This window comes from Populus trichocarpa, chromosome 17 (genome assembly GCF_000002775.5).
Source record: "Populus trichocarpa isolate Nisqually-1 chromosome 17, P.trichocarpa_v4.1, whole genome shotgun sequence".
Taxonomy (NCBI): Eukaryota; Viridiplantae; Streptophyta; class Magnoliopsida; order Malpighiales; family Salicaceae; genus Populus; species Populus trichocarpa.
In genome coordinates this window covers 1,267,849-1,291,964 of record NC_037301.2, presented here as the reverse complement: position 1 = coordinate 1,291,964, position 24,116 = coordinate 1,267,849, and the positions used below count along the sequence as shown (strand labels likewise).

Sequence of the window (24,116 nt, the reverse complement as noted above, 5' to 3'; positions counted from 1 at the left end):
CAAAAACATCATTGAGAGTTGGACAAATTACTATGGACAAATTAAACTAATTCCATCAAATGTTGTGCGAATCAAATGGCTTATTGATATTCTTCTCATTCACGGTTTTCTAGATAGATGTCCTTCTCAATTTTCTCCCCAAATTCAAACCACGAATTTTCTCTCCCTGTCTAGGTATTTCAGGTGAGTCGTAAACAATATCGTTAGTTGCAATCTAAGACGTGGTATGATGAAACACCTACACAATTCAAAGTTGTGTTGCTCTAAAAGCACCTTCAAGAAGTTATACACCTCTAGCTAGATTGACGTAAGTGAGGTAGTTAATGTCAACATATACAGGGAAAAAAACATGTATATATTTGATCGAATGACAAGAAAACATTTGTTTTTGTGCTCTTGTTGATGCATGAACAACTAAAGCAAAGACAAATGTATTTGGTGGTTGCAAGTCCTGTCAATGTCATGCCTCGTTTAATCACAAATCAAGTCAAAATGTAAATATCTATCTTAATTTGATTACACCATTGAATCTTTGTAGGTGGTTAACTAATAGAAGTTAAATTATTTTCTGGAGTGCTTGATTACATCATTTAGAGTCACTAGTCTAATTATTCCAATTAACCTCGCCTCCTTTTCCCATATGAACTCAAAAGGCTATGGAGAATCGAAAAGAATATGCGAAGGATGAATATCATTGTGAAATTATTCAATTTGCGCATGCAAAGAGTTAATCGATGTGTGAAGAACATCCATGGTTGATGTTCTGATCGTGTACAGAAATTAATGGAGTCCTTCCATGGCTATTTCTTTAGTTATCCTGCATGGAAAACTATATAAGCCATGGCTGTTTCTTTGATATAAGACGATCTACACTCATGGCTGTGATTTGAAGTATATATGCCTAGCTACCACATGCTGTGTTCTTCAACATATATATGCCTAATTGCCAATGCATTTGAGTAGTAATAATTAAGTGTGATTGTAAATAACTGCTTACATTTGTACTATTTATGAAGTGAAGGGAACCCGCTAATTAGAGTTTCCAGCAGACAAAAAATCAATGAAAGGAAAATTAGCCTTTCTCTGATGTAATTCCCTGGCTTCCTGATCTACCTCAACATCATCTCTTCTAGCATTGTCGAGGGCTTCGCTTTTGCTAGAATCAGTCTTTACTTGGAGAAAATCATAGAACTCTAGAGGTTTACCTGCAATATATATTTACACAAATTATACATGCATTAAGAAATCGATTAAAAAAAACTAAGTACATAATCACGAGAAATTAAGATATAGAAAAACGTCTATATTTCATCATGAAACTTGAAAATTGCTGTATGATCTAGTCCATATGGATCAAACGGGCCATACATTACAAAAATCCATGCACTTATATATGAAAACAATAACGTTGCATGGATTCATGGGATTCATTACACCAACCAATCAGATAGTTTTGATGCGTTTGAACTTGGCCTGTAAAATACTTTTTCATAAACTAAAGCTAGTACCTGCACAAAGTTTTTTTCATTCTCTACCTAGCTAAGAGTATAAAATTTCATGTTTGATGGTGATCTTCTTCGGTTACCTTCATGATGGCTGGTATTTTCATTGCAAAAAGACGTCGGATAGTTGAGACAGAAGGGACGATGATAACAATCGCAATAACTTTCACAGAATTTGTGGAAAAATGATGGGGCAAGGTTCCTTGGCTCACAATTCACGATCCTCATCACGTCTTGATTTGAGAAAGAATGTGTCTGCTCATTGACTAACAACGCTTGAGAAGCTGCTCTTTTTGCATGAATCCTTGATCTTTCTCTGCATTTTCTTGCCATGATTATATGCCAATGGTTCTTCACAGCATTATCAGTACGACCAGGAAATTGCTTTGCAATAACAGCCCATTTATTGCCATGAATCTGCTGACAAGCAAGGAGCCTCTCTTCTTCCTCTTCTGTAAAAGGGCTTCTGTTGATTCTTGGATCCAACTGATTAAACCATCTTAACCTACAACTCTTCCCTGATTTGATTTACAATTTTTGGGTTAGTTACTAGTCACAATCATACATATATATATAGGTATATTCCAGTTTTTGCAAGTCTAAATTCTTTTTAAATAAAAAACCAACCATGACCGGTTCAATCATCCCTAACAAGAGTGCTAATAAATTACATTAATAGGAAAATCATGGATTAATATAAAATTTAAATTTTCACCTGATTTTCCTTGAAGCTTTTCGGCTATGGAGTTCCAATTGTGAGGACCATACTGATCCACCAACTTGCGAAGCTTCTCATCTTCAGCCGGCCTCCAATGGCCTCTGGTACTCATCCGATGAAGATCTTCTACCTTAATATACAACAAGAAAACATACAGTTGGAAAAAAAAAAGGGCAAAAAAACCCTAGCTATATATGCTCAAAGCTAGGGTTCTTTACACCATCTACACTTAGAAAACCCTAGCTAACTCCTTTCTTGTTATTCTATTTTCACAAGTACATATGAGCAAAGTTTTCTAAAGCTAGGGACAAAGAGATACAAAAGAAAGCAATAAGAGATGGTGATCAAACAATAATTTGGTGGCAAAGTAGACAAGTATGGAAAGAAAATATATAACGATCGATGGGGATATTGAGAGAGATGTCTTGATCATTCGTTAGAGAGATGGGAAGGTTTGGACCGACTTTTACAAGAGGTTGATGCAACTTCTGGGCTAACAAACAGTTCTAAGTCATCACCTGTGGGCATAACTTAATCTGTTTTCTGTGTTTGTGAGAGAGAGGGAGGTTGAAGGGATCCTTTCATCATCTTCGCAAGTTTCCAAGCAGCCACAACTTTCTACTTATAGCCCACCTAGCATTCTTTTTCTCCTTTCCCCTTAAACTATAAAATATAATTAAGTAATATTTGAGCAAAGAGATATTGGTTAATTTTATGTTCTCTTCGTACAAGTTATATATAAATATAGATTTAAATATGGTGATATATTGACTTGCAAGAAAAACAATTGTGGTCTTATTGACTAGCCATGGCATTCTCTGAATCTGGTGGTGTTTCAAGGGAAATCTCTGGCTGGTTAATACTGAGATTTTATCATAAGTATCGTTATAAGATTTAGCTCATTTTCTAACCCAATTCAAAACTTGGGTAATAAATTAATAAAATTAACTCGTAAATCTACGAGTCAATTCAATTACTTTTTATTTTTATTAAAATAATATAGTTTAAATAAAAAAATTTAATTTAAAATATATAAAACTTAATTTAAAATAAGTTTTGAATCGATAAGTTAACTATTAGATTGACTCGATTAATTTACAATTCTATTTAGGGCAAATAGAGGAAATTAAGGTTGGTGAGCTTGTTAAGAATTTGTGTGGTTTAAAAGGGCATGAGGTGGTTTTTTAGGATTTAATTAGGTTTTGACGATCACCCTTAATTCCACCTAATTAAATGACATTTTGGCTTCCAAATTCAGAAGCGCACGTGGAGGTAGATACATTCTTAATAGCTTAATTCTTTCGATTTCATCAATTAATCCTTAATTAATAATACCTAATTAGAACTGTAATTGGACTTGCAAAATTGGAGATGCATTTTTAACGACATTTATTTTGTGATATATCAATACGCAATTTGATTTATTTATTTTTTAATGAATCAATAAGCAAATTGATATTGTCTGCATGCTAGAACATTATTGCCTTTTTTTTTTACTTGAAAAGCAAAACATTGCCCAGTGAAGAAGTTATATTTACTGTGTTATTAAACTAATTTGGTATATTCACCGGCTCAAAACCTATTTTGGGTTGAGTTTTATATTGAATTGAGTAGAAATTAACTTGGTTAAACCCGATTAATTCAACAGGTCAACCCACAACTTAATCGACTTAGTCAAAAGCCAAGTAAGATTTGGATTGAATTTAAAAAAAAAATATTCAAAACAATATCATTTTAACTTTAAAAAAATCTTAAAACAATACTGGTTTGGATTAATATAGGTTGACCCACCCAACTCGTGACTCGAGCCTTCAATAAGATCATAGACCGGGTTAGTTTTATAATAGTGATATATTATATTGTTGTATTGTGCTATACTGCGTATCGAATCAATTTTTTTTAACATAGAAATAAAACTTAGGTGTAGCTAACATTTTTCTAATAAAAAAAATTAAATTGTGTGGGAGTAGACTCGATGTGACCTAAATAACTTAACGGGTCTAAAGGCAACCTAGATGATTGGTAAAAACATAGTTTAACTTACAAAAATTCAAGACGATATTTAAAAAAAAAATTGAGATGACAACATATTGTATTGATCCGGATCATTCTAAATTAACTTGTCAAATTTATGACCCGAATCATGAGACTATGATAACTTCATATAAAAAAATCAAAACAAACTATGAATCTCAATTATCAATCAATCCAATATTGAAGAATGAAATTGAAAAAAAATTAATAAAAAAAAGAACAAAAAAGTAACTCAAGTCAACCCGAGTTAACTTACCAAATACACAACATAGATCATGATACTAGAATAATCTAATAGAAAGTAAATAAAAATAAAATATGAATCTCAATTCTCAATAAACACATTATATATTGAAAGATGAAATTGAAAAATTTATTCAAAATATAATAAAATAAAACTCGTGATACAAATTATAAAATTAAAATAACCTTATATAAAATAAATCATTATAAATCATAAAATTTAATTTATCAAAAGAAAGGCATCTTTTTTAGCCTTGGCCAACCATATTCTTGAATTTAGGAAAGCCATCTTTCATCTTACACCAACCTCCATCCCAAGAAAAGCATTTCCCAATTGAGATTAGAAACCGTCACTAGCTACTCATTAATTAAATCGTTTCTTCAACTCTCACCAAAACAAGATTTATTTTAGGGCTTAACATTACCTAACATTTTCAACTGACCTTCAACAATCACACCAAAATCATAGCCTTCTAGGGTAGGCATTGTATTCTAATTTTGGCTTCGAAAATGGTGAGACTTAACATACATGTATTTTAGAGGCTTTGTTCTCCGCAAGATTTAGGTTTTTGAAGTCATAAGAGATTGTTAAGGCCCTCAAATTAGTTCTATTCGGAATTTGTTATATTTTTAGGTTAATTTAGAATTTATTTTCTATTTAATTTATAATAATTATTATTATTTTTCATGTTTTTGTTTGTGACTTTTTTTTCTTCGGAAGAGTTTAATATTTAGTTTTGAATAAAAAAAATATTTAATAATAAAAATTCGAATCAAGATTCTTTATGGTCGAGACTTGTTTCAATAGAACTCTATATTTATTTATAATTGTCGTCTTTCTTGTATTGTTTTTGTTTATTGTATTGTTTTTGTTTATTGTATTATTTTTGTTTACATAAAAAAAAAAAATATTATGCAGAGTAACTCTCTTAGGATTTACTGAATTAATGAAGGTTACTGAATTTTCTTGATATTATAGACTATTCTTGAAGGAAACAAGTTGAGGCAGTGACTGGAAAGATGTTTACTCAAAACTTACATCAAGAAATGGACACTCAATTGTACAATATCAGAAAAAAAAAACGGAGTGATGGAAGGCATACAATGCAAGAACTCAAATTTTAAACCTCTTTGGAGAAATTATGAAATGGGAGAGAGGCAAGACTGAAAGGATTGATGGGAGATGAAGATTTTGGTAGTCTCATTCTTCCTCCACTTCAAGGCCTGGTATGTATTCCAAACTGACATCGAAAACTACAGGACTATTTGGTGCCACCCTTGGCCTTCCTGGAGCTGAAGTGAGTCCTTTTGGGAATGCCAGCTAGAAACAAGAACAAGCCATGAAAACAACATTGTTAGAAGCTTAATTGCAAATACACTTTCTTGTTTGGGTGTCAAGAAAACACATTGAAAGATGCTGCCAGCAGCAGACCAGACCATCTCATCTTGCGATGGCAGTCCATGGATCAATATGTATAAATCCATGGCATTAAGTTTTGGAATTTTCTCCTAGCTCTTTAAACCTCAAGAAAGTGCATAGCAGAGAAGGGTTGGATTTTAAGTCTGATGATGCATCATCGGTATGCATAGGATCCAACTAACCTAGGCCAATGCAGCTGATGGGATATACATTCTGCAGTTATCTACCGCTTTTTTCCTTCTGGTTGGAAAATGAGTAAGAAGTGAATAAATTACAGGTAAATGGATCGATATGTATGAAGCCATGGCATTAAGTTTTGGGATTCGCTACTAGCTCTTTAAACCTCGAAAAAGTCTGCTGATGCATCATCTGTTTGACATAGAATCCAACTAACCTAGGCCAATGCACCTGATGCTTGATGGGATATCCATTCTGCAGTTATCTACAATTTTTTCTTCTGGTTGGAAAATGAGTAAGATGTGAATAAATTACCGGTCCGGGAATGTAGAGCCGGCGCTTCCCTCCAACTTTCATGCTTAGGATCCCTTCATCAAGTCCCTTGATCACCTATTCTAGTCATTCAAATTGAAAAAGTCAATGACAGAGCATTCCTGACTCATATTCCAGTCACCAGAGTGTGGCTATAGTCTATATGACATTATGCAATGCTGCTTACCATGCAATGAAATTTAGAGATCATTCAACAAGGTAAGGAACATTTGGCACTATCTATCTACTCTCAGATAGCATGCATCGAAACCTATCTAAAAGGTTAACTGATATTCATAGGTGCGTTATAGAACAAAATCAGAATTTGCAGTTGTTAGCACACTTGAAGCTAAAAACAGCAAACCCACTTTCATGATCAGTGGCACTGCCCAAGCTTAACATGGATTACCATCTATGGAGCTTACCAGACCGGAGCCAACACGAAAGATATAGATCTGCGCTTTCTCCAATGAACTGCAAAATGTGAGAGGAACAATTTTAGAAGTTGAGCAAGTTGCCCTTGCTAACAAGTGCAAGAATGAACACCAAAACAGCCAATCTTTTAGGCTGAAAACTGGCCACAGCTACCAACTCTCCTCTGTCCCCTTCATCCAAAAGTTTCTTTTTTTGAATGAATAATTTCTATCAGGAAAAATTAACTTAGCAGGAGATACCCTGCTTACAAAACAGAGAGCTGTACAAATCTCAAGCAAAGAATCAAACAATTAGCGACACAATCTAGCTACAATCAATCCCCACAATTGACAGATTCCTAAGAGCGCCCAGGCTTCATTACAGCTTCCTTCAAGAACTTGGATTTGCACAATCTTTGTTGCACAGCTTGAATATTGGACTTCAGGATTGAACTTTCAGTAGCAGCATCAGCAATATGCATTCTATTGTTACTTTCTTTCTTTCCATATGTGATAAATGAATGCACACCTTGCGTTGCGCAATGTAACAGCAATAGATCCTCGTTTCTTTTTTCATCCAAATGTTTATCATTGGTATCCCTAATTAACCATTAGAAAACATAAAAATAAATTACCTGTCAAATATTTGCCCAGATGGAACCATGGCAACATAATTAGCAGCAACCTGTGAGCATGATGATACTGTCATTAGATGGGGTGGACAAATGAAAGAACAAACGAATTTCTCAATGTAATCATGGCAGGCCAAGGAATCTCAGTCAAACTAGTCACCCACTAGATGTGGCCAATTCTTGTAACTAATGCCATAGTGTTCCAAGATAGAAAACACAAATACAAAAGGGATATAAATGTGTTTGGTTGAAGGAATAAAAACCGAGACATAAAAATAAATTTATATATGAAACTGTTTTTGAGTGAATTTTTGTCCTTTCAAAACATAAAAGACAAGAGGACATGCCCCGACTATCTCATTCTTTTCGATTCCAAGACAATAACTAAACATTATCCAAGGGATTCACCTAGTAGTTAATGAAGCATGTTCCTTTTCTTGAGTTTCTAGGTTCGAATCTTGGGATCAATGTTCAAAAGAATTTATTTAACTTTTTTTGAATGCACGAGAACATCCGAGGAGAAAATTTAATCTTAATTGGCATGCAAACTGTAGCAAGAATACTCCTCACCGTCGAACAAAAAAAATAATGCTACAAATATGGACTGATCCTCAGTATAGATTGGTGAATCTTAGAAGCCAGAAATGGTCATTAGAGCCCTTAGACACCATAGCATACATGATATCCGAAGTCTCAATTAATTTATCTGGAGGTCTATAAAGGGTCAGCAAGAACCCCATAGAAACACTAGAAGCTGAAGAAGATGGAACACTAGAGAGCAAGAGACTGACAATGGCTTGTATGCCATTTCTTTCTCAAATTGCTGGCTAGCTAATTCAGATGTGCCAGAGGAGTGAGAACAAGTCTACACACCTGAAAACCAACTGGAGGACTAGGGCCTTGACCAACTTTAATGTCCTTGAACTGCAACCCAGACTCTGTAGTCACCATTGGCACCTTCATTAACAAACAGGATTAATGCAACCCACAATTTGAAAATGATCAATTTTAACAAAAGGGGTCCATGTAATCTCACCATACATTTTCTAGCTCTTTCTCACAGGTTTCATCACACAATCTTGGCTTATCTTCTGGTGGCAATCCAGCTCCTTTGGCAACATTATCAAATGAGCCTATATTACAAAGAGTTGAAACCCCAAATACCAGCCCAATTACACAATCCCTTCTCTTAATCAAACTTGTATCCACCTTCTTCTCTCTTGCTCTTGAACCTCTACTTCTTGGTTCCAAGTTTGAGCATTGCACACTAATGTTCATCAAACCTTGGACTTTGTCAAAGACATTGACAATGCCATGTCTTTTGGTAAGTAGAGTAGTTTTGCCAGAAGATGAACCTGCCATAATAAATATGAAAAATGAACATGATTGCAGAAACGAAGTAGTGGAGAAAGCGAAGAGGAGATTGATGAATTACCAAGTGGGAGCAGAAGAGATGAAGGAGAAGAAGAAGAAGAAGCCATTTTTTTTGGTTTCCTTGAGAAAAATGAGTGAGGAGGAGCCTGCAATGTCTGAAAGTGGATAACGAAATCTTGTTGGTTATTAACTGTTGCTGACTTGGCTCTTCTTGGGTCACATCCGTGTATTAAAGTTTGCTTCTTCTTTTTTTGGAATGTATTTTTTTAATTTTAAATTATTTTTTATATTTTTTAATTATTTTAAAATACTAATATCAAAACTAAATTTAAAAAAATATAAAATATATTATTTTAATATATTTTCAAGTAAAAAATACTTTAAAAATACTATCTATTATAATTTTAAATAAATTTTTTATATATAATATTTAAAAAAAAACTATAATTTTAAATCAGAAAAATGGGAAGATTTTTTTTTTCTCAATTACTGAGACATCAAACATCATATATTCATAGGGCTTGGTTTTACATAGTATGCTTGGCCCATTTTCTTGACCTTCTGCTCAAACGAGCCCTTGCTTCCTTACTCTCTTTCGGTAAAAGCCCTAAACCCCTTCTCCCTTTCTCTCCCTTCTTCTCGACGCTATAAACCCTAAACCCCTCTCTCGCTAGAAGACCCTACCTAAGGTGTGCTTATCATTTTGGTCTCCCTTCTTGCTTTGCTTCTCTCATTTTAATTTGAAATATGCTATCTTATGTTTATTAATGTTTGGGGCATCATATTTCAACTGGGCTCTTTCCATTTTGAACTAAAATCAAGTAAAAAGAGATCTAAAAGCTTAAAATTTGATCCTTTTGCTTCATTTTAGTGAGTAACTTAACAAGTTCTCTCCTTTTTCAAAAGGGTTTGTTTGTCTGCTTTTATTAAGCTCAGTTGCTTTATAAAGTTCTGACTTTCTTCAAAATTGTGTGCCCAGAAAGAAAAGTTATAAACTTCTTGTGTTCTAGGTTGAGTTTCCTTGATGGGTTTTTCTGGATTTGTTTTGTAGAGCAGGAAATGTGAAAATGGGAAGTGAACAATCCCTTTGATGCTATTTATGTTAACATCGTAGTTTGCCTTTAGTTCATGCTCTTGGTTTGCTTTGGATGTTGATTGTTGACCTTCTTAATGTGAATGAATGATTTTGTGTTGTCAGAATTTGGGAATATGAATTTCAACAATGTGAGAGTACCCAAGGTGCCAGGTGGTGGTGCCATTGGGACTCTGATTAAGATAGGAGTTCTTGGTGGGCTTGGTTTGTATGGAGCTACTAACAGTCTTTACAATGTTGATGGTGGACATCGAGCTATAATGTTCAACCGCATAGCTGGTATCAAAGAGAAGGTTGTTACTTTCTTTTGTGTCATGATTAGCTGTTTACTTTTGTGAGAAATATTTGTCAAATATGAATTGGTTTTCTCGTTTGGTTTTATCAAACGTCGTGCTGATTGATTGGGCCTATGTTATCTACACTGCCTGTATTTTGTTGTTGGTGTTGATGGATAATTTAACTGATTCTTGGTCTGTTTTAAATAAGCTGCACTTTACCAGTGCTCTCTGAAAGAACTAAAAACAGTACTTTGTGTTATTTGCTATCTATTTTCTTTAACAATGTTGTGTCATTGAGGTCATATGGTGAATTCATGCAATCTTTTCTGATTATGTCTTTTGAATTTGGAAATATCCATCTTTCAATATACCTTTTACATAAAAAGTTAAAAATTGATTTGATTGGTGATTTGATTGTCAGATGAACTTAAAGCCTCTAGGAAGCAGCATGGCTGTCTAAACTCTAACATTATCTCCTTTTTCACAAGTTACAATTTTCTTAGGCTTTCTGGAATGCTTCCTGCTTCTCATGGTGTGGTGATTAGTTTTTGTTTGAGTTTGGGGGAGAGGCTTTGACCTGTTCGGAACTGGGGTTTTGATTCACATTTGTAATTAATCTATTAATGTGTGCTAAACTTATGCTGTATCATATTCCCCCCTTGCCATAATTTAATTTGTAATCCTGATACTAAGAAATCTTTTTAATGTCTGCATTTTAGTATGTGCTCTAATATTTATTGTTCAATGTGAAGGTTTATCCTGAGGGGACACACTTTATGATTCCATGGTTTGAGCGTCCCATCATATATGATGTTCGTGCACGACCCCATCTGGTAGAGAGTACTTCAGGAAGTCGCGATCTCCAAATGGTAGATTTCTTCTACCTTTCATATTTCTTTAATTTTTTGTCGTAGGAAATTGCCAGAAATCTGATAGACAATACTTCTTCCATTTCTATACTTCTATAATTATTTTGATGTTCCTTTTTTTTATAGCAAGGCCTGTCATTCTTGTTTTTTTCTTTCCCTATTGGTCACTTATTGCTTAAAGAAGTCAAAATGATAGTAATGTCATTCTTGTTTTTTCTTTCCCTATTGATGCATATAGATTCTGTAACTGCAAAATCTTGAAAGTATTAACGACTTTCCATCCTTATCTGGGTTCCATTTCCCTGGAAAGATTCTGCAGGTCTCACTCATTTGTTCATTTGTTCATTCCCTTAGTTCAAATATCTCCTTTCTTTTATGTTTCCATCTGTCTGTCATTGAAGTTCTTGTAGGCGAAGGCACCCTTTCCTCAGTTTTTATAGCCACAAGGTTTTGACTTGTGCCTCATGCACACTTCTTAGAACCTACTGCCTTTTTTGTTTTTTTGTAATCAATTCTGGGTATTGCTCTAGGGTTAACATGATTATGATGGATGCTAGAGCCATGAATATAAGAGTTGCGTATAGATGGTAGTTGCCTTTTCACCTGTGAATATATGGAACTTAAGTTTTCTATCTATATGCATTAGTAAAATCCTTACAATTCGTCTCTCTAAATTGGGTTTTAAATTTGTTAACAGGTGAAGATTGGGCTTCGAGTTCTGACTCGTCCTGTGGCAGACCAGCTCCCTGAAATTTATCGAACCCTTGGTGAAAATTATAATGACAGAGTCTTGCCTTCTATCATTCATGAAACATTGAAATCTGTGGTTGCTCAGTATAATGCCAGCCAGCTTATTACTCAGAGAGAGGTAATAATAACTAATAATTCAGATTTCTGGTGCAAATTGAAAGCTCCCAGTTCCAATCCCATGATCAGCAAGAGCTAGTGCTTTGTTTAACTTGGCTTTAGATTCTCTATGCTTTTTTTAATTTTGTTGAAATTTTGAAATGACCTTTCATATTGGTTATGATTATATCGTTCCTTTAGTATTGTGTGTATCCAGTTGACAAAGCATCGTTTTGAAAACATATTATTGTTTGCCTTAGTTTAGTTTAGGCAGTTCATGGAAGAAAACAAATTATTCTCAGGTTTTCAATAGCTTTGCATTTATTATGATGCTACATAATTTTCAGGATTAGATTTGCTCCACTTTCTTGTGTATGAGTTGTTGTTCATGCATCATTCTCTGTTGACTCTCTGGCACTCTATATTATGCTAGGATGATTAATATTGTTCCTTAGTATTCTCAGGTTTTTAATTGCTTTGCATTTATTATTATGCTACATCATTTTCAGGATTAGATTTGCTCCACTTTCTTGTGTATGAGTTGCTGTTCATGCATCATTCTCTGTTGACTCTCTGGCACTCTATATTCTGTTAGGATGATTAATATTGTTCCTTAGTCTTCCATTGGGCATCAATGTGATAGTGGTTTTATGATGGCTGTTAGTAGAGAAATATGGAAGGTATTGATCGGATGTTCTCTAGTTTCTCCATTACTTTTGCATTGTCTTCAGGATTATATCGTCATTTCTTTCTTGTGTGTGTAGCTGTTCATGCATCATCCTGCGTTGACTAATTTGAACTTTCTTTTATAGGCTGTTAGTAGAGAAATATGGAAGATATTGATCGGTTGTTCTATAGTTTCTCCATTACTTTTGCTTTGTCTTCAGGATTATATCGTCCTTTCTCCCTTGTGTGTGTAGCTGTTCATGCATCATCCTGCGTTGACTAATTTGAGTTTTCTTTTTTAGGCTGTTAGTAGAGAAATGTGGAAGATATTGATCGGATTTTCTCTAGTTTCTCCATTACTTTTGCATTGTCTTCAGGATTATATTGTCCATTCTTTCTTGTGTGCTTAGCTGTTCGTGCATCATCCTGCGTTGACTAATTTGGTTTTTTTTATAGGCTGTTAGTCGAGAAATAAGGAAGGTTTTGACAGCAAGAGCATCCAATTTTCACATTGCACTGGATGATGTGTCCATTACAAGCCTGACTTTTGGGAAAGAATTTACTGCTGCAATCGAAGCTAAACAGGTGGCTGCTCAAGATGCTGAGAGAGCTAAATTTATTGTGGAAAAAGCTGAACAAGATAAGAAGAGTGCTGTTATCAGAGCCGAGGTGAGACAAAAGAAATGCTAACATCCTCATTAGAATGAGGACTCTCTCCGTTCCTTGCACTCTACGTTTGGAATTCCGTACCCCATCCTTCTCTTTGTAATAATTTTTCCTTGAATGGTTGACAGGGAGAGGCCACCAGTGCTCAGCTCATTGGTCAAGCCATTGCCAACAATCCTGCATTTATCACTCTAAGGAAGATTGAAGCTGCAAGAGAAATTGCACATACAATCTCAAATTCAGCCAACAAAGTTTTCCTCGATTCCAGTGATTTGCTACTCAACCTTCAGAAGATGGAGTTGGAGAACCCTAGGAATAAATAGAGACTCTTGTTGAACTCATGCCAACTACACCTGCAACCCCTCTTGGTTTTGTTTCTTTCTCATTGTTGTCCATTGGGAAATATCTCATGAACAAATTAGTGAAACAAATCTCTAACTCTCTTTTGATGGATGTTTTGAAACATGGGGTTCCATTTTGGCTTGAGAAAGCTTCTGTTGATGGAGATATGCAGTTCCTAGGGAATCTCTTGGGAGCGGTGTCCATATGGAAACTCTTAAAGTCCATTTGAAAATAATAATGAAATAATATGATATATAAGTTTTAAGCGTACAAAATATGTATTTTCTATCAAATGATCCTTTATTTGAATGGTCTAATTAAAAATGTTTAAAATTTTAAGACCAAAATGTTTTTTTTTTGTCCTAATTTCGAGCCTAATCTGGTTTAGTCCGCTACTCGAATTTTTAAATTGACTCTAATCAAAGGTCAGTTTAAAATGATTTATTTCAAGATTTTGATGATTAAATAAATAAGGTTGACTTTAAGAAAATAATAAATAATAAGATTTAATTATTTGTATGTCAATCATTTCTTTAAGATTCAAGATTTAATTAAGTAAAAATTAGTGATTCATTATTGATATGCGAAAACTAATTCAAGATATCCTCAATGTGAAAATGGAGAAGGGAGATGAAGCTAGTGTGAAATCATGAATACAATGTCCTAAAAAACTAGTGGAACTTTTCTTCAATTTATAATATGATGAGATTCTTATGCATAGTTGACTACTTATAATTAAAGTTTTGGATTAAAAGTCTAGTGCCTCAAATAGTTTGTATTAATTAAAAAAATAAAAATAATAAGGATATATTTGGTAATGTTTCAGGACAAAAAAGACAAGCACAAAAAAAACAGAACATATTTTATTAGAGATACAAAAACGATTATAAAAATAAGTATGTTTATTCTTTTATCTAGAATAAACATAGAAAGATTTTGTCTGTTAATGTTGCAGGACAGAAAAGACAGATACAAAAAAAGACAGAACATACTTCATTAGAGATATAAAATCGAGTATAAAAACAAATATGTTTATTCTTTTACCTTTGTTTTTTCTATCTCGAAATAGTAATTAAACGCTAATTAAATATAAAATTATTAATTATGTGAGATATGTATAAGAGGATATAACATTTATTTTTGTTGTTCAAAACATCTTTATCATATGACTTTATATTCCCTGTATGTAGTGCAAGATTTTTATATATAAATCTTGCCGCACTGAAGAACAAAATATTAAACCTGTGTTAGTGCAAATAGCTTTGAGCCAGCAAATGTTGTTACTTAGGATTTTTATTTATTTATTTATTTATTTTCTAATGATGATTTGATGCCGCCCAAAACCCTTGATCTGGGTCAAGTCCTGCCTCTATGCATGGCAAGGATATCATTGTATTATAATATTTTTAAACCAGTTTTCCTATATTTAAATTAAGTATCTTTTTAATTTAATTTTAAATAAATTATTAATATTTTTAACAATGCATTCATAAAAAATATAATAATATCATTTAATTATACATGAAAAACTACATATTAATATTAATTTTTGGACCCAGGCCTATAAAATGTTTTATATAATATACACATTTTCATAAATATCTCTATAAATATTCATTTATGCTCCTAAAAAGATTTATATTAAATATCTTATAAATTAAATATTTATGAAATATTTATATAAAATATATTAAAACTTGATATTTCTCAATATATTTATTTTAAAAAAGTCTATATAAATAAATCTCTTTATGAGCATAAATGAGACCTGAGCTCATTTCTCTAAACAACATAAGATTGAACACAAGTTCACTACAAGACTTAAACAAGATAACAAGATTTAAGTAACATTTAAATCTCGTAATCTTTTTTTTTTTTTGGATTCAAGGAAACCCCACCCTCGGAAAGCGCACTTTGTGAGTCCAGGTGAGCGAGTAAAACTCCGACTGTCTCAGGCTCTTACACGAGATGCACGCCCTAACTCGAACTCGAGACCTGCTATGTAGATTTCAAACCTTTTATCTTCACGCTACGCTCCTTCAAAACTTAAATCTCTGTACAAATAATATACTAATTAAAGTATTAAAATATTTATTTTTGGAGGTGTCTCTAGACCCACCAAATCTTTCAGATCCAAGTTTATCAAGTCATGAATAGGGCTCCTAATTTTTGTCGAGATGATTTTTTCTAGCCTCGTCACTATCCATGCCATGATAGCTTGTTCTATATTTAATAATCAAGATTAATTTATAATAAACTTAGGATTAGATGATGCAAGAAACTGATGCAAGGTGGTTGGAATTTTCCAAATGCTTGCGTGTTGACAACTATTATTTCTTGATTATTGAGGTTTTAGCAACTTGTTTAAGGACCTCATAAAACTTGGCTAAGTGGGCAATGTTAATCAATTTTGGTTGCTAACGATGCCTTTCGACAACTATTTTTTGCTTTGCATTTAAAATTCTACATGTGCAAATCACTTATTTCTAGATGAAAAATTAAGTTATTAATTGACTTTCTATCTACCGATCATGGTTTTTTTTCCTTGATGATGAAGATGATGATTATGTATATAGAATAAATTTACGGGTTGTTTTATTAAATCAGATCTAGCAGGTTAACTTGATAATCTATCAATTTAAGATATGATTTTAGTTGAATTTTAAAATAAATTAATATGGGATTAATTAGATCGACTCGATCAAATAATTTTTAATTTAATTAATATTATTAAAATAAATTTGATATGATATTTTCTTGAATTTTTTAAGAAAATGCTTGCTTTGTATGTGCATAATTTATAATATATATCTTTTTACCCCTTCGACAAGTGTAAGATAAAGATTATAGAGATAAAACTAATGTGATAAGAGAAGAAAAACGGGATATTATTGTTATATTCTAATTAAGAGATTTTCGTTTTAAAAAATTTAGTTGCTAAAATAAAATATTTTTAAAAAATAATGTTTTTTCATTCTAAATATAATTTTATCCATGATATTATTTAGTAAATAAACCAATCTTAGAATATGTTTGTTTTTATATTTAAAAAATATTTTTAAAGATTAATTATTTTTTTACTTTAAATTAATTTTTTTATAATTTTGTATCATTTTGATATATTAATAAAAATAATAAAATTTAAAAATACTATTATAATAATTATCATAATCTCAACCATTTAAAACATAAGGAATTATATATCTTTGGCAAAAATTTAAAGAACCGACATGTGGACCCCATGAGAGAACCGAGGAGCCGCGAAGCACCCAATCATGCACTGACGATAACCTTCAAACACGTGGGGCATTTATTTTTGACGTTACCACGCGTCATAGCCGCGGGAAGGGCCGGTGTACTTGATGCGAGGGAGACAAAGACACGTCACCATTTAGTGCAGTCTGATCCACGTGGAGGGCCCAGGTGCTGGCGTCACACGGATTCTTGATGATGTAACCGTGAGGCTAACGTTTGCTGCGTGGCTTTCGTCAGCTCTTGCGCACCGTCCGCCAGCGGTGCTTTCTTTTATGGGTTTTTTTTTATTAAAACAAATTAAAATCCATGCCTTATAACCTATAAATAGGTGTAATTTAATAAATTGATAGATTATTAATCACAATTATTAACCCCATCTGGGATAATTGGGCCAGTTTGATATTATAATAGTGATTATGGTTTAAAGTATTTTTTGCTTAAAAATATATTAAAATAATATTTTTTTATTTTTTAAAAATTATTTTTCAGATCATCATATCTAAACGATATAAAAACATATAAAAAAATTTAGTAATTTTTTTTTAATTTTAAGGGCACATTTCCAAATAGGGTTAAAATTCTGTTCACATGCTGGAATGATTAATTCATATCGAAACTAATTTTTTTTAAAAAAACCAATAAATTTTTTATTGAATTCTCATCCGTTTGTTAGTCAATTTGAGGTTTTGATTGGTCACTTAGTTTAATTTTTTTCTTAATTTGTTTTTATATTTTTGATTAATCAACCATTCGAGTCTATCTAGATTTTATATTAATGGTTTTAAGAGTGAGACAATGAGATGTAGCCTAAATTTGGAGAAATTCTCTCCATTGAAGCCAAAGACAAACTAAAAAAACAACAAAAGATTATCTCATGCAACATGTAAACCGACACACCATGTTGTAAGAAAATCTTCCATGGCTTGCAACAACGTGCGTAAGCACACATGATCTTCTCTTATAATTCTAGGCAAACGTCATAGATATCTTGCCGAAATCATCCCCATTCTCAACAAGCTAGCTTCCCAATTTGTGTTTTCTTCTTCAAATCCGTTGACAATCTGGATTATCAAGAACATGTACACTCATAATATTTCTTTTTCCAGAGAGATATCATTCTCAATGATCTCTTGTTTCCATTTTAATCATCAAGATATAATTTCCATGCATCAAAACACAATCCAAAAGATTCAGAATTGCTTTCTTTCCTGACTTTATAAACTCGAACACGATTTCTAAAACTCAAAATATTAGACAGATAAGATGAATATGCTTTTAAAATCATTTGAAGGAGGAGTTAGACAGGTTAATTAAGATTATAATTTAATTTTTATTACTGTTTAATTTAATATTTATCCTAGATCTGGATGGATAAGATTAATTAATCTACCAGATGGGGGGTTTGATAATATTGACAAAAAAGAAGGGGTCATCCTCAATTATACGTAGCCACACTTAATAAAATCAAAGATGCAAATAGGAAAGAATGACATAAGCTAAACGTCAGCCACAACGCCCATACAGTGTCACACCAGAAAAAAAAAAAGAAAAAAAAAATAAAACAGAAGAAGCCTAACTGCGTTGACGCACGACTCTTTCAAAGCCTATCAAGTCTTCGCCTCCTCTCAATTCTTTTATATACCCTTCTCTTCTCTTCATTTCTAGGCACCATAGCTCAACATACACAAATTCTCCTTCTCTCTTTGTCTCTCTATATTGTAAACCATGCAGCAGGCAATACCTTACAAGTCATGGCTACCCTTATACACCAACAACAAGCCTCTCATAAGCCCTTCACAACTTATTAGCCACCATAGCAATGGGGGAGTGGTTGCAGCTCAAGAAGTGCTCAAAGGGTCAAGAAATATAAGCGAGATGGTACAAGAGAATGCAATCATAGTGTTTGCTAGACGTGGATGCTGCATGAGCCATGTTGCGAAACGTTTGCTTTTAGGGCTTGGTGTGAATCCAGCTGTTTATGAGATTGATGAGGCTGATGAGATTAGTGTTTTAGAAGAACTGGAAATGATTGGTAATGATATTGGTGGAAAGGGGAATAATAAGAAGAAAGTTCAGTTTCCTGCTCTTGTCATCGGTGGAAAGTTGTTTGGTGGATTGGATACACTTATGGCTACTCATATTTCAGGAGAATTGGTTCCTATTTTGAAAGAAGCTGGAGCCTTATGGCTTTGATTTTTGCAGTTCTGTTCTTGTCTAGCTAGCTAACTAATTGATTTCCCTTTCCCCCTTTTTCTTTTTTCGGCTGTTTAAGAGTTGAGATTGTAATTTGTTATAGAAAGAAGGAAATACAAAGTGGAATTTTTTTTTTTTTGATGTTTTCTCCTCCTTCCAATGATTCGGGGGAACCAATAAGCAGATTGGAGGATCAAGTTGTGCCTCTCTCTCTGCGGGATGCCAGCCTGACCTCTGCCCTGTCAATTTCTAGTCTTCCATGATGTAATGGAGGCAAATGCTGGAAGACCTGTTATGCCCTTGTTGACTTTTGCCGATTTAAGTGCACAGCTGGTTTTAGGTACCATATGCGACAGTTTTCTACTGGGGGTTAAGGAAAAAGAGATGCTTCTTTACATCACATGGAACAAACTTATTTATATCTCACGTCTCTTACATGACAGGCCACCCAACATGTTCATGGTAAGGTGAGAAATACGCCATTGATCATCTGAGGTGCAAGAGAAGATGCAGGGCAGAGTTGTTAAAAACCCTGGCAGCATATGTAAAATAAGCAAATGCCTAAATATTCTCACTTAAAAAAAGTAAAACACAACCCATATAGCAGTTTGAAAGCATGCATCCCTGTATATGGCATTAAACACAACAAATATGGATACATGGGTGAGGTTTTGGTAAATTACAAGCGCTAAATTGTATCTAACCATGAGTCAAAATCATCCAAAACTTTTGACTTGTTGACAGACTGAGACGAAGAAGATTGAATTACGTGATCAGCCTTCTTTTCTGAAGGCTGATGCAAATTGTTTTGGTTTGACAAGCTAGATGTTTCCTCAAATAAATCATCAAGCACGTCATCTAGAGTGGCAGCAGTAGAAGTGGTTTTCAAAGAACCGTGGGCATTTCTTGCAAGTAGTGGCAATGGTGCAGCAGCCTCTTGTAAATTAGATGTTTCCTCAAGTAAATCATCAAGCACGTTGTCCAGGGTGGCAGCAGTGGGAGTGGTTTTTGCTGAACCAGGGGCATTTCTTGTAAGTTGTGGCAGAGGTACAGCAGCCTCTTTCTCTGAAACAGGTAAAGTACCTGACCCAAATCCAGAAGAATCAAGTAGCTTGGCCTCGCTAAGTGAGTCAAGAAGCATATCCAATTCAGACTCAGCAGCTGCTGCTTCGAACGTGGGCAGCCTGCTGTTAGGGGCAACAGAACTCGCATAGAACTGTGCTGGGGATTCCATAGCTGTTCTTTGATTGGATTTACCATGCTGATTTAAATTCAAATTATCCTTAACATCTAATCCCTGAATAAATGAAATTGGGTCTGAGTTGCCTATGGTCAACCCTGATACAAAAATCTCGGCATCTTGATTAACAGCCTTATTCTTCTCAGAAAAATCTTCAAAAGTCAATTCTCCAGAGATTGTCTTGGTTTCTTTATCATGAGTTGTTTGTTTTCTGTTAGGTCCATGATTGCTGCTTGCCTCTGATCCTGTTGTTTGCATTTGGTCAAATTCCTGGCTGCTGCTTGTATTTGATCCCTGGCCAGATTGTCAAATAAACCATGTTACACGCAACATAAGAAATTGAATTCTAGAAAATAGAAATGCAATTTTCATCCTAACCTTATTTTGTTACTATGCAACATGCAGTGACAACTTTGGAAACAAGAAATGCCCCCACCAATTACTGTGCAGAGAGGAGCTATTGAAAATAATGTAATCAAAACATGAACCAAGAGTGATCAACCATTTGCAGAAGTGCCTTGTAAAACGAGGACACATCTGACTGAAGAATATTTTTAAGCAGCCAGTTCATGATCTAAATATTACTAGCAAGCAATCACTAAGATAATCTTCTAGATATCTTTTAGAATCACCGAATATTTTGCACATGTTTATAAAGTACAACTCTGAAAAAAAAACATTTTCCTTGAAACAATATAATGTTACTGAAATACCCCCAGCTCTGTAACGCCTTGCATAACTGGGCAAACTTTTCTTGATGCCAAAAGTAGTGATAAGCCACATCCATTCAAAGGTCAAATGAGAATGTAAATCATACCAATTCTGTTGGTAATAGATCTGCTTCAATGAAGAGCCTCTCTGATACGTCCACTTTAGCTAGTTGTTCCGCAAGAGCATGCAAATTCAGGGAGAGAAATGACGCCTAATAAAAAAAATGGATAAAGAAAACTGAGAGAGAGCGAGCATATGATAAGCTAAGACATCCAATATGAAGGAAAACCAAAGGCAAGTAACATTCCCATAAGATAGTGACAGGAATAAGGCATTAGCATAGAAGCAAACAAGAACCAGGATCAAATTCTCAAAAAAAATAAAAAAAAATAAATAAAAAGGAACCAGGATCAAGATAAGCTGGCTTTCCTTCTCTGTCAAGTTCCAAAACAGCTTAGGCAGCCAAAAATAATTTGTCTGACTTGCATGTAAACGAAAAGAAATTGAAGAAAACAAAACAATGAGAGCCCTACATGAAGTTCCCCAACATAACATCCCTACCCTTGTACTACCACACAAATTATTTCATGAACCAGATCAGTAACTTTTAGCCCAACTCAATGGCAGAAAGTGAATTCTAAATTTTACAAGAGAATTAACTCCACGAACATCTATTATTGAAAATTTAAGATGATCAAAAGGGAAAAAAAGGTTGGATTGGTTTGCTCAGGGGAACCCAACTCAAGCTAAGTTACTTTTGTCACCACAAAAGACAATCTCAAAGTTAGCACATAGCTTAATGGTGTCAAGGAACCATCTCAACCCAATAGCTTAAGTTATTAGGTGAGGTCCCAAGATATGATTTATATTATTCTCTAACACACCCCCTCAAGTGAAAGCCCTTTAGGCTTGAAACTTGCACAGGCCCACTTTACCTTGTGCTTAATTTTTATCAAATAAATGGGGATGGTGAGATTCGAACTCGTGACCGCTTGGTCATCAAGGCTCTGATACCATGTCAAGGAACCATCTCAACCCAATAGCTTAAGCTGTTAGGTGAGATCCTAGGATATGATTTATATTATTCTCTAACAAATGGTACTCTATAGTTTTGCTGGCATGAACTAGGGTATGGGTACATTCTGGGCAGAAAATGAAAAAAAGAAAAGAAAAAAAAGAGAGGATTCTGAATCACTTTCAACAATTTCCAGCATATCAACAAGCTGCTCACTTCAAATACCAAATTATTAGATAAGTTGACGCACTTGCGATTGAATTCCTATATTCCTTAACAAGAGATAATATTTAAGGGATAATTACAAAAACCCTCCAATAGTTTGATCTGAATTTCACTTTCCCTCCATACTTTTATAAATACACTTTCCATCATGTAGTTTATATGTTCAATAATAGTTTACATCCTCAACAATGCATTTTGTTTGATCCAGGATGTAAAATGTAATTTATAAAAGTATAAAGGGAAAGTGAAATTTAGATCAAACTATAGGAGGGTTTTTGTAATTATCCCAATATATAATGAATAGATCAATTACCTCATGACTTGAAGTTGTTTCATCTTCCACAACAAAATTATCATCCCCAATCCATGATAGAATGCTTTCTCCCCTGACTGCAAGCAAGGGACCTACTCCATGCATAGATTCCTCTGTCACCAAGCATTTCTAGTCAATAATTTACCAACGTTCAAAATGAAAACAATATAAAAAACAGAGTGCCTGGATTCACACAGCCATTTCTTCTACACAAAAGCCAGCTGTCTAAATTAGTCACCAGAAGGATCAGTAACAATGTCAACACTAATGTCAGATTTATTAGTCAATAACGGTAGACAACGAGTAACAACTGGATTGCGCACAAAGAAAATGCTAGCTATGTCAGGAACTGGAAACAATTCTGACAAGGGTATAAATAATTTCTGAACTTTACAGAGTTCTTGCAAAGCGCAAACTACATGCCATGGAAACAAATCGAAATGGGATATGCTCGCAACAAATAAACAAGAGATGAGACTTTAGATGTCCCACTGAAAACATCTTTCAAAGTACACACAAATCACAACCAAACCAAAGCAAATCACAACGCCAATTAACCAGTGAAATCCCCACCACACACAACTTTGAAACTTTGTCCAGTTACTGATCAAGAAAGAACCTATAATTTTTGAAACTGATCAACCAAAACATTAAAAACTTAAACTTCGATTACATACAAAAATCCATCCGCATTTCATTGCAAATCAATTCAAAACACAATATCAACTACAAATTTATGAACACTCCTCCTCTTCATTCAAGTTCTTAACTTTCAAAAGCTTAGGCACACATTCAATGAAAAAAAGAAAAAAATTTTAAATTCATCACAACATGACAACCACAATCCACCAAATCATACATAAATAAAAGCAAAATGCCGGCAAACCATAAAAGAAAATGAAAAATTAAAACATACCAGCCAAGAAGCCCTCGAGAAAAGGAAAGTCGTCAACTTGGTGAGGTTTTGATTTAGCTTCATCAAGGAGGTATTTAAAGTCAGCACCTTTACTCTTTGGCAAAGCAAGACCATCACCATAATCCTTAAAGCTTGGTTTTTTACTGTTATCTCCAGATGGGTTTTCAAGATTCACTCCAAATTCATCTTCCTCGTCATCTTCATACCGATCCCAGTTGGATGGAAGCTTAGATTTTTGGGGTTTTTGATTGTTTCCAGTTGATGGGGTTTTGCTGGGGTTTTGATTTGGGTGTGGTTTTTTGCCCTTGTTGTGCTGTAATGTGTGTGCTCTCTTTGATTTTGCTAATGCTTTTGTGTCCATTTTCACTACTCCGTGACAAGATTTTGGAGATTTTGCTTCTTCTATTGACTCTAGCGACCGGAAAGTAGAAACTAGAAACTCCCTTTCCTGAAAGTCTTTGTGTAACCGACATGTCATCCACAATCGAGGCCTAAGCCCATGATACATAATAAGGCACAAAGGATTAGGGGCTAGGGCTCACATAAAATTGAAGCTAAAAAAAGGCCCATTGGTCCAAAAATATTGAGACTCATAACCCCTGCCCTTCAAATACACAATATGATTATTTTTTAAACTTTTTTATTAAAAAATATATTAAATTA

The 24,116-nt window shown here is 33.9% G+C and overlaps 5 protein-coding genes across 7 annotated transcripts; 2 read left to right on the top strand and 3 right to left on the bottom strand.

The window, feature by feature from the left end:
- Positions 1–936: 936 nt before the first annotated feature.
- On the bottom strand, positions 937–2,885 carry LOC18106820 (transcription factor MYB54). The gene is made up of 4 exons (XM_006372708.3): positions 2,739–2,885; positions 2,218–2,350; positions 1,586–2,020; positions 937–1,205 (listed from the first exon to the last, which is right to left on the bottom strand). The coding sequence occupies exons 2-4, from the start codon at positions 2,330–2,332 to the stop codon at positions 1,030–1,032; spliced, it is 726 nt and encodes a 241-aa protein (XP_006372770.1). The 5' UTR covers positions 2,333–2,350; positions 2,739–2,885; the 3' UTR covers positions 937–1,029.
- Positions 2,886–5,441: 2,556 nt separating this feature from the next.
- LOC18106819 (peptidyl-prolyl cis-trans isomerase FKBP16-3, chloroplastic) lies at positions 5,442–9,025 on the bottom strand. Its single transcript, XM_006372707.3, has 7 exons — positions 8,887–9,025; positions 8,493–8,806; positions 8,325–8,408; positions 7,455–7,504; positions 6,832–6,880; positions 6,410–6,484; positions 5,442–5,818 (listed from the first exon to the last, which is right to left on the bottom strand). Exons 1-7 carry the CDS (start codon positions 8,930–8,932, stop codon positions 5,699–5,701), a joined length of 738 nt encoding a protein of 245 aa, XP_006372769.2. The 5' UTR covers positions 8,933–9,025; the 3' UTR covers positions 5,442–5,698.
- Positions 9,026–9,359: 334 nt separating this feature from the next.
- LOC18106818 (prohibitin-1, mitochondrial) lies at positions 9,360–13,860 on the top strand. Of its 2 annotated transcripts, XM_006372706.3 has the most exons (6): positions 9,360–9,514; positions 10,024–10,211; positions 10,949–11,065; positions 11,763–11,933; positions 13,034–13,246; positions 13,372–13,860. In XM_006372706.3, the coding sequence occupies exons 2-6, from the start codon at positions 10,035–10,037 to the stop codon at positions 13,564–13,566; spliced, it is 873 nt and encodes a 290-aa protein (XP_006372768.1). In that variant the 5' UTR covers positions 9,360–9,514; positions 10,024–10,034; the 3' UTR covers positions 13,567–13,860. The 2 variants fall into 2 exon arrangements, with proteins under 2 accessions (XP_006372768.1, XP_024444079.1); XM_024588311.2 differs by lacking the exon at positions 10,024–10,211 and having other exon boundaries at positions 9,373–9,514.
- A 4,613-nt stretch (positions 13,861–18,473) lies between these two features.
- Positions 18,474–19,171, top strand: LOC18106817 (glutaredoxin-C9). Its single transcript, XM_006372705.3, has one exon. It carries the CDS (start codon positions 18,566–18,568, stop codon positions 19,031–19,033), a length of 468 nt encoding a protein of 155 aa, XP_006372767.1. The 5' UTR covers positions 18,474–18,565; the 3' UTR covers positions 19,034–19,171.
- A 463-nt stretch (positions 19,172–19,634) lies between these two features.
- Positions 19,635–23,882, bottom strand: LOC18106816 (protein ECERIFERUM 16). Of its 2 annotated transcripts, XM_006372704.3 has the most exons (4): positions 23,454–23,881; positions 22,538–22,650; positions 21,091–21,195; positions 19,635–20,567 (listed from the first exon to the last, which is right to left on the bottom strand). In XM_006372704.3, exons 1-4 carry the CDS (start codon positions 23,812–23,814, stop codon positions 19,722–19,724), a joined length of 1,425 nt encoding a protein of 474 aa, XP_006372766.1. In that variant the 5' UTR covers positions 23,815–23,881; the 3' UTR covers positions 19,635–19,721. The 2 variants fall into 2 exon arrangements, with proteins under 2 accessions (XP_006372766.1, XP_024444860.1); XM_024589092.2 differs by lacking the exon at positions 21,091–21,195 and having other exon boundaries at positions 23,454–23,882.
- Between the last annotated feature and the right edge of the window lie 234 nt (positions 23,883–24,116).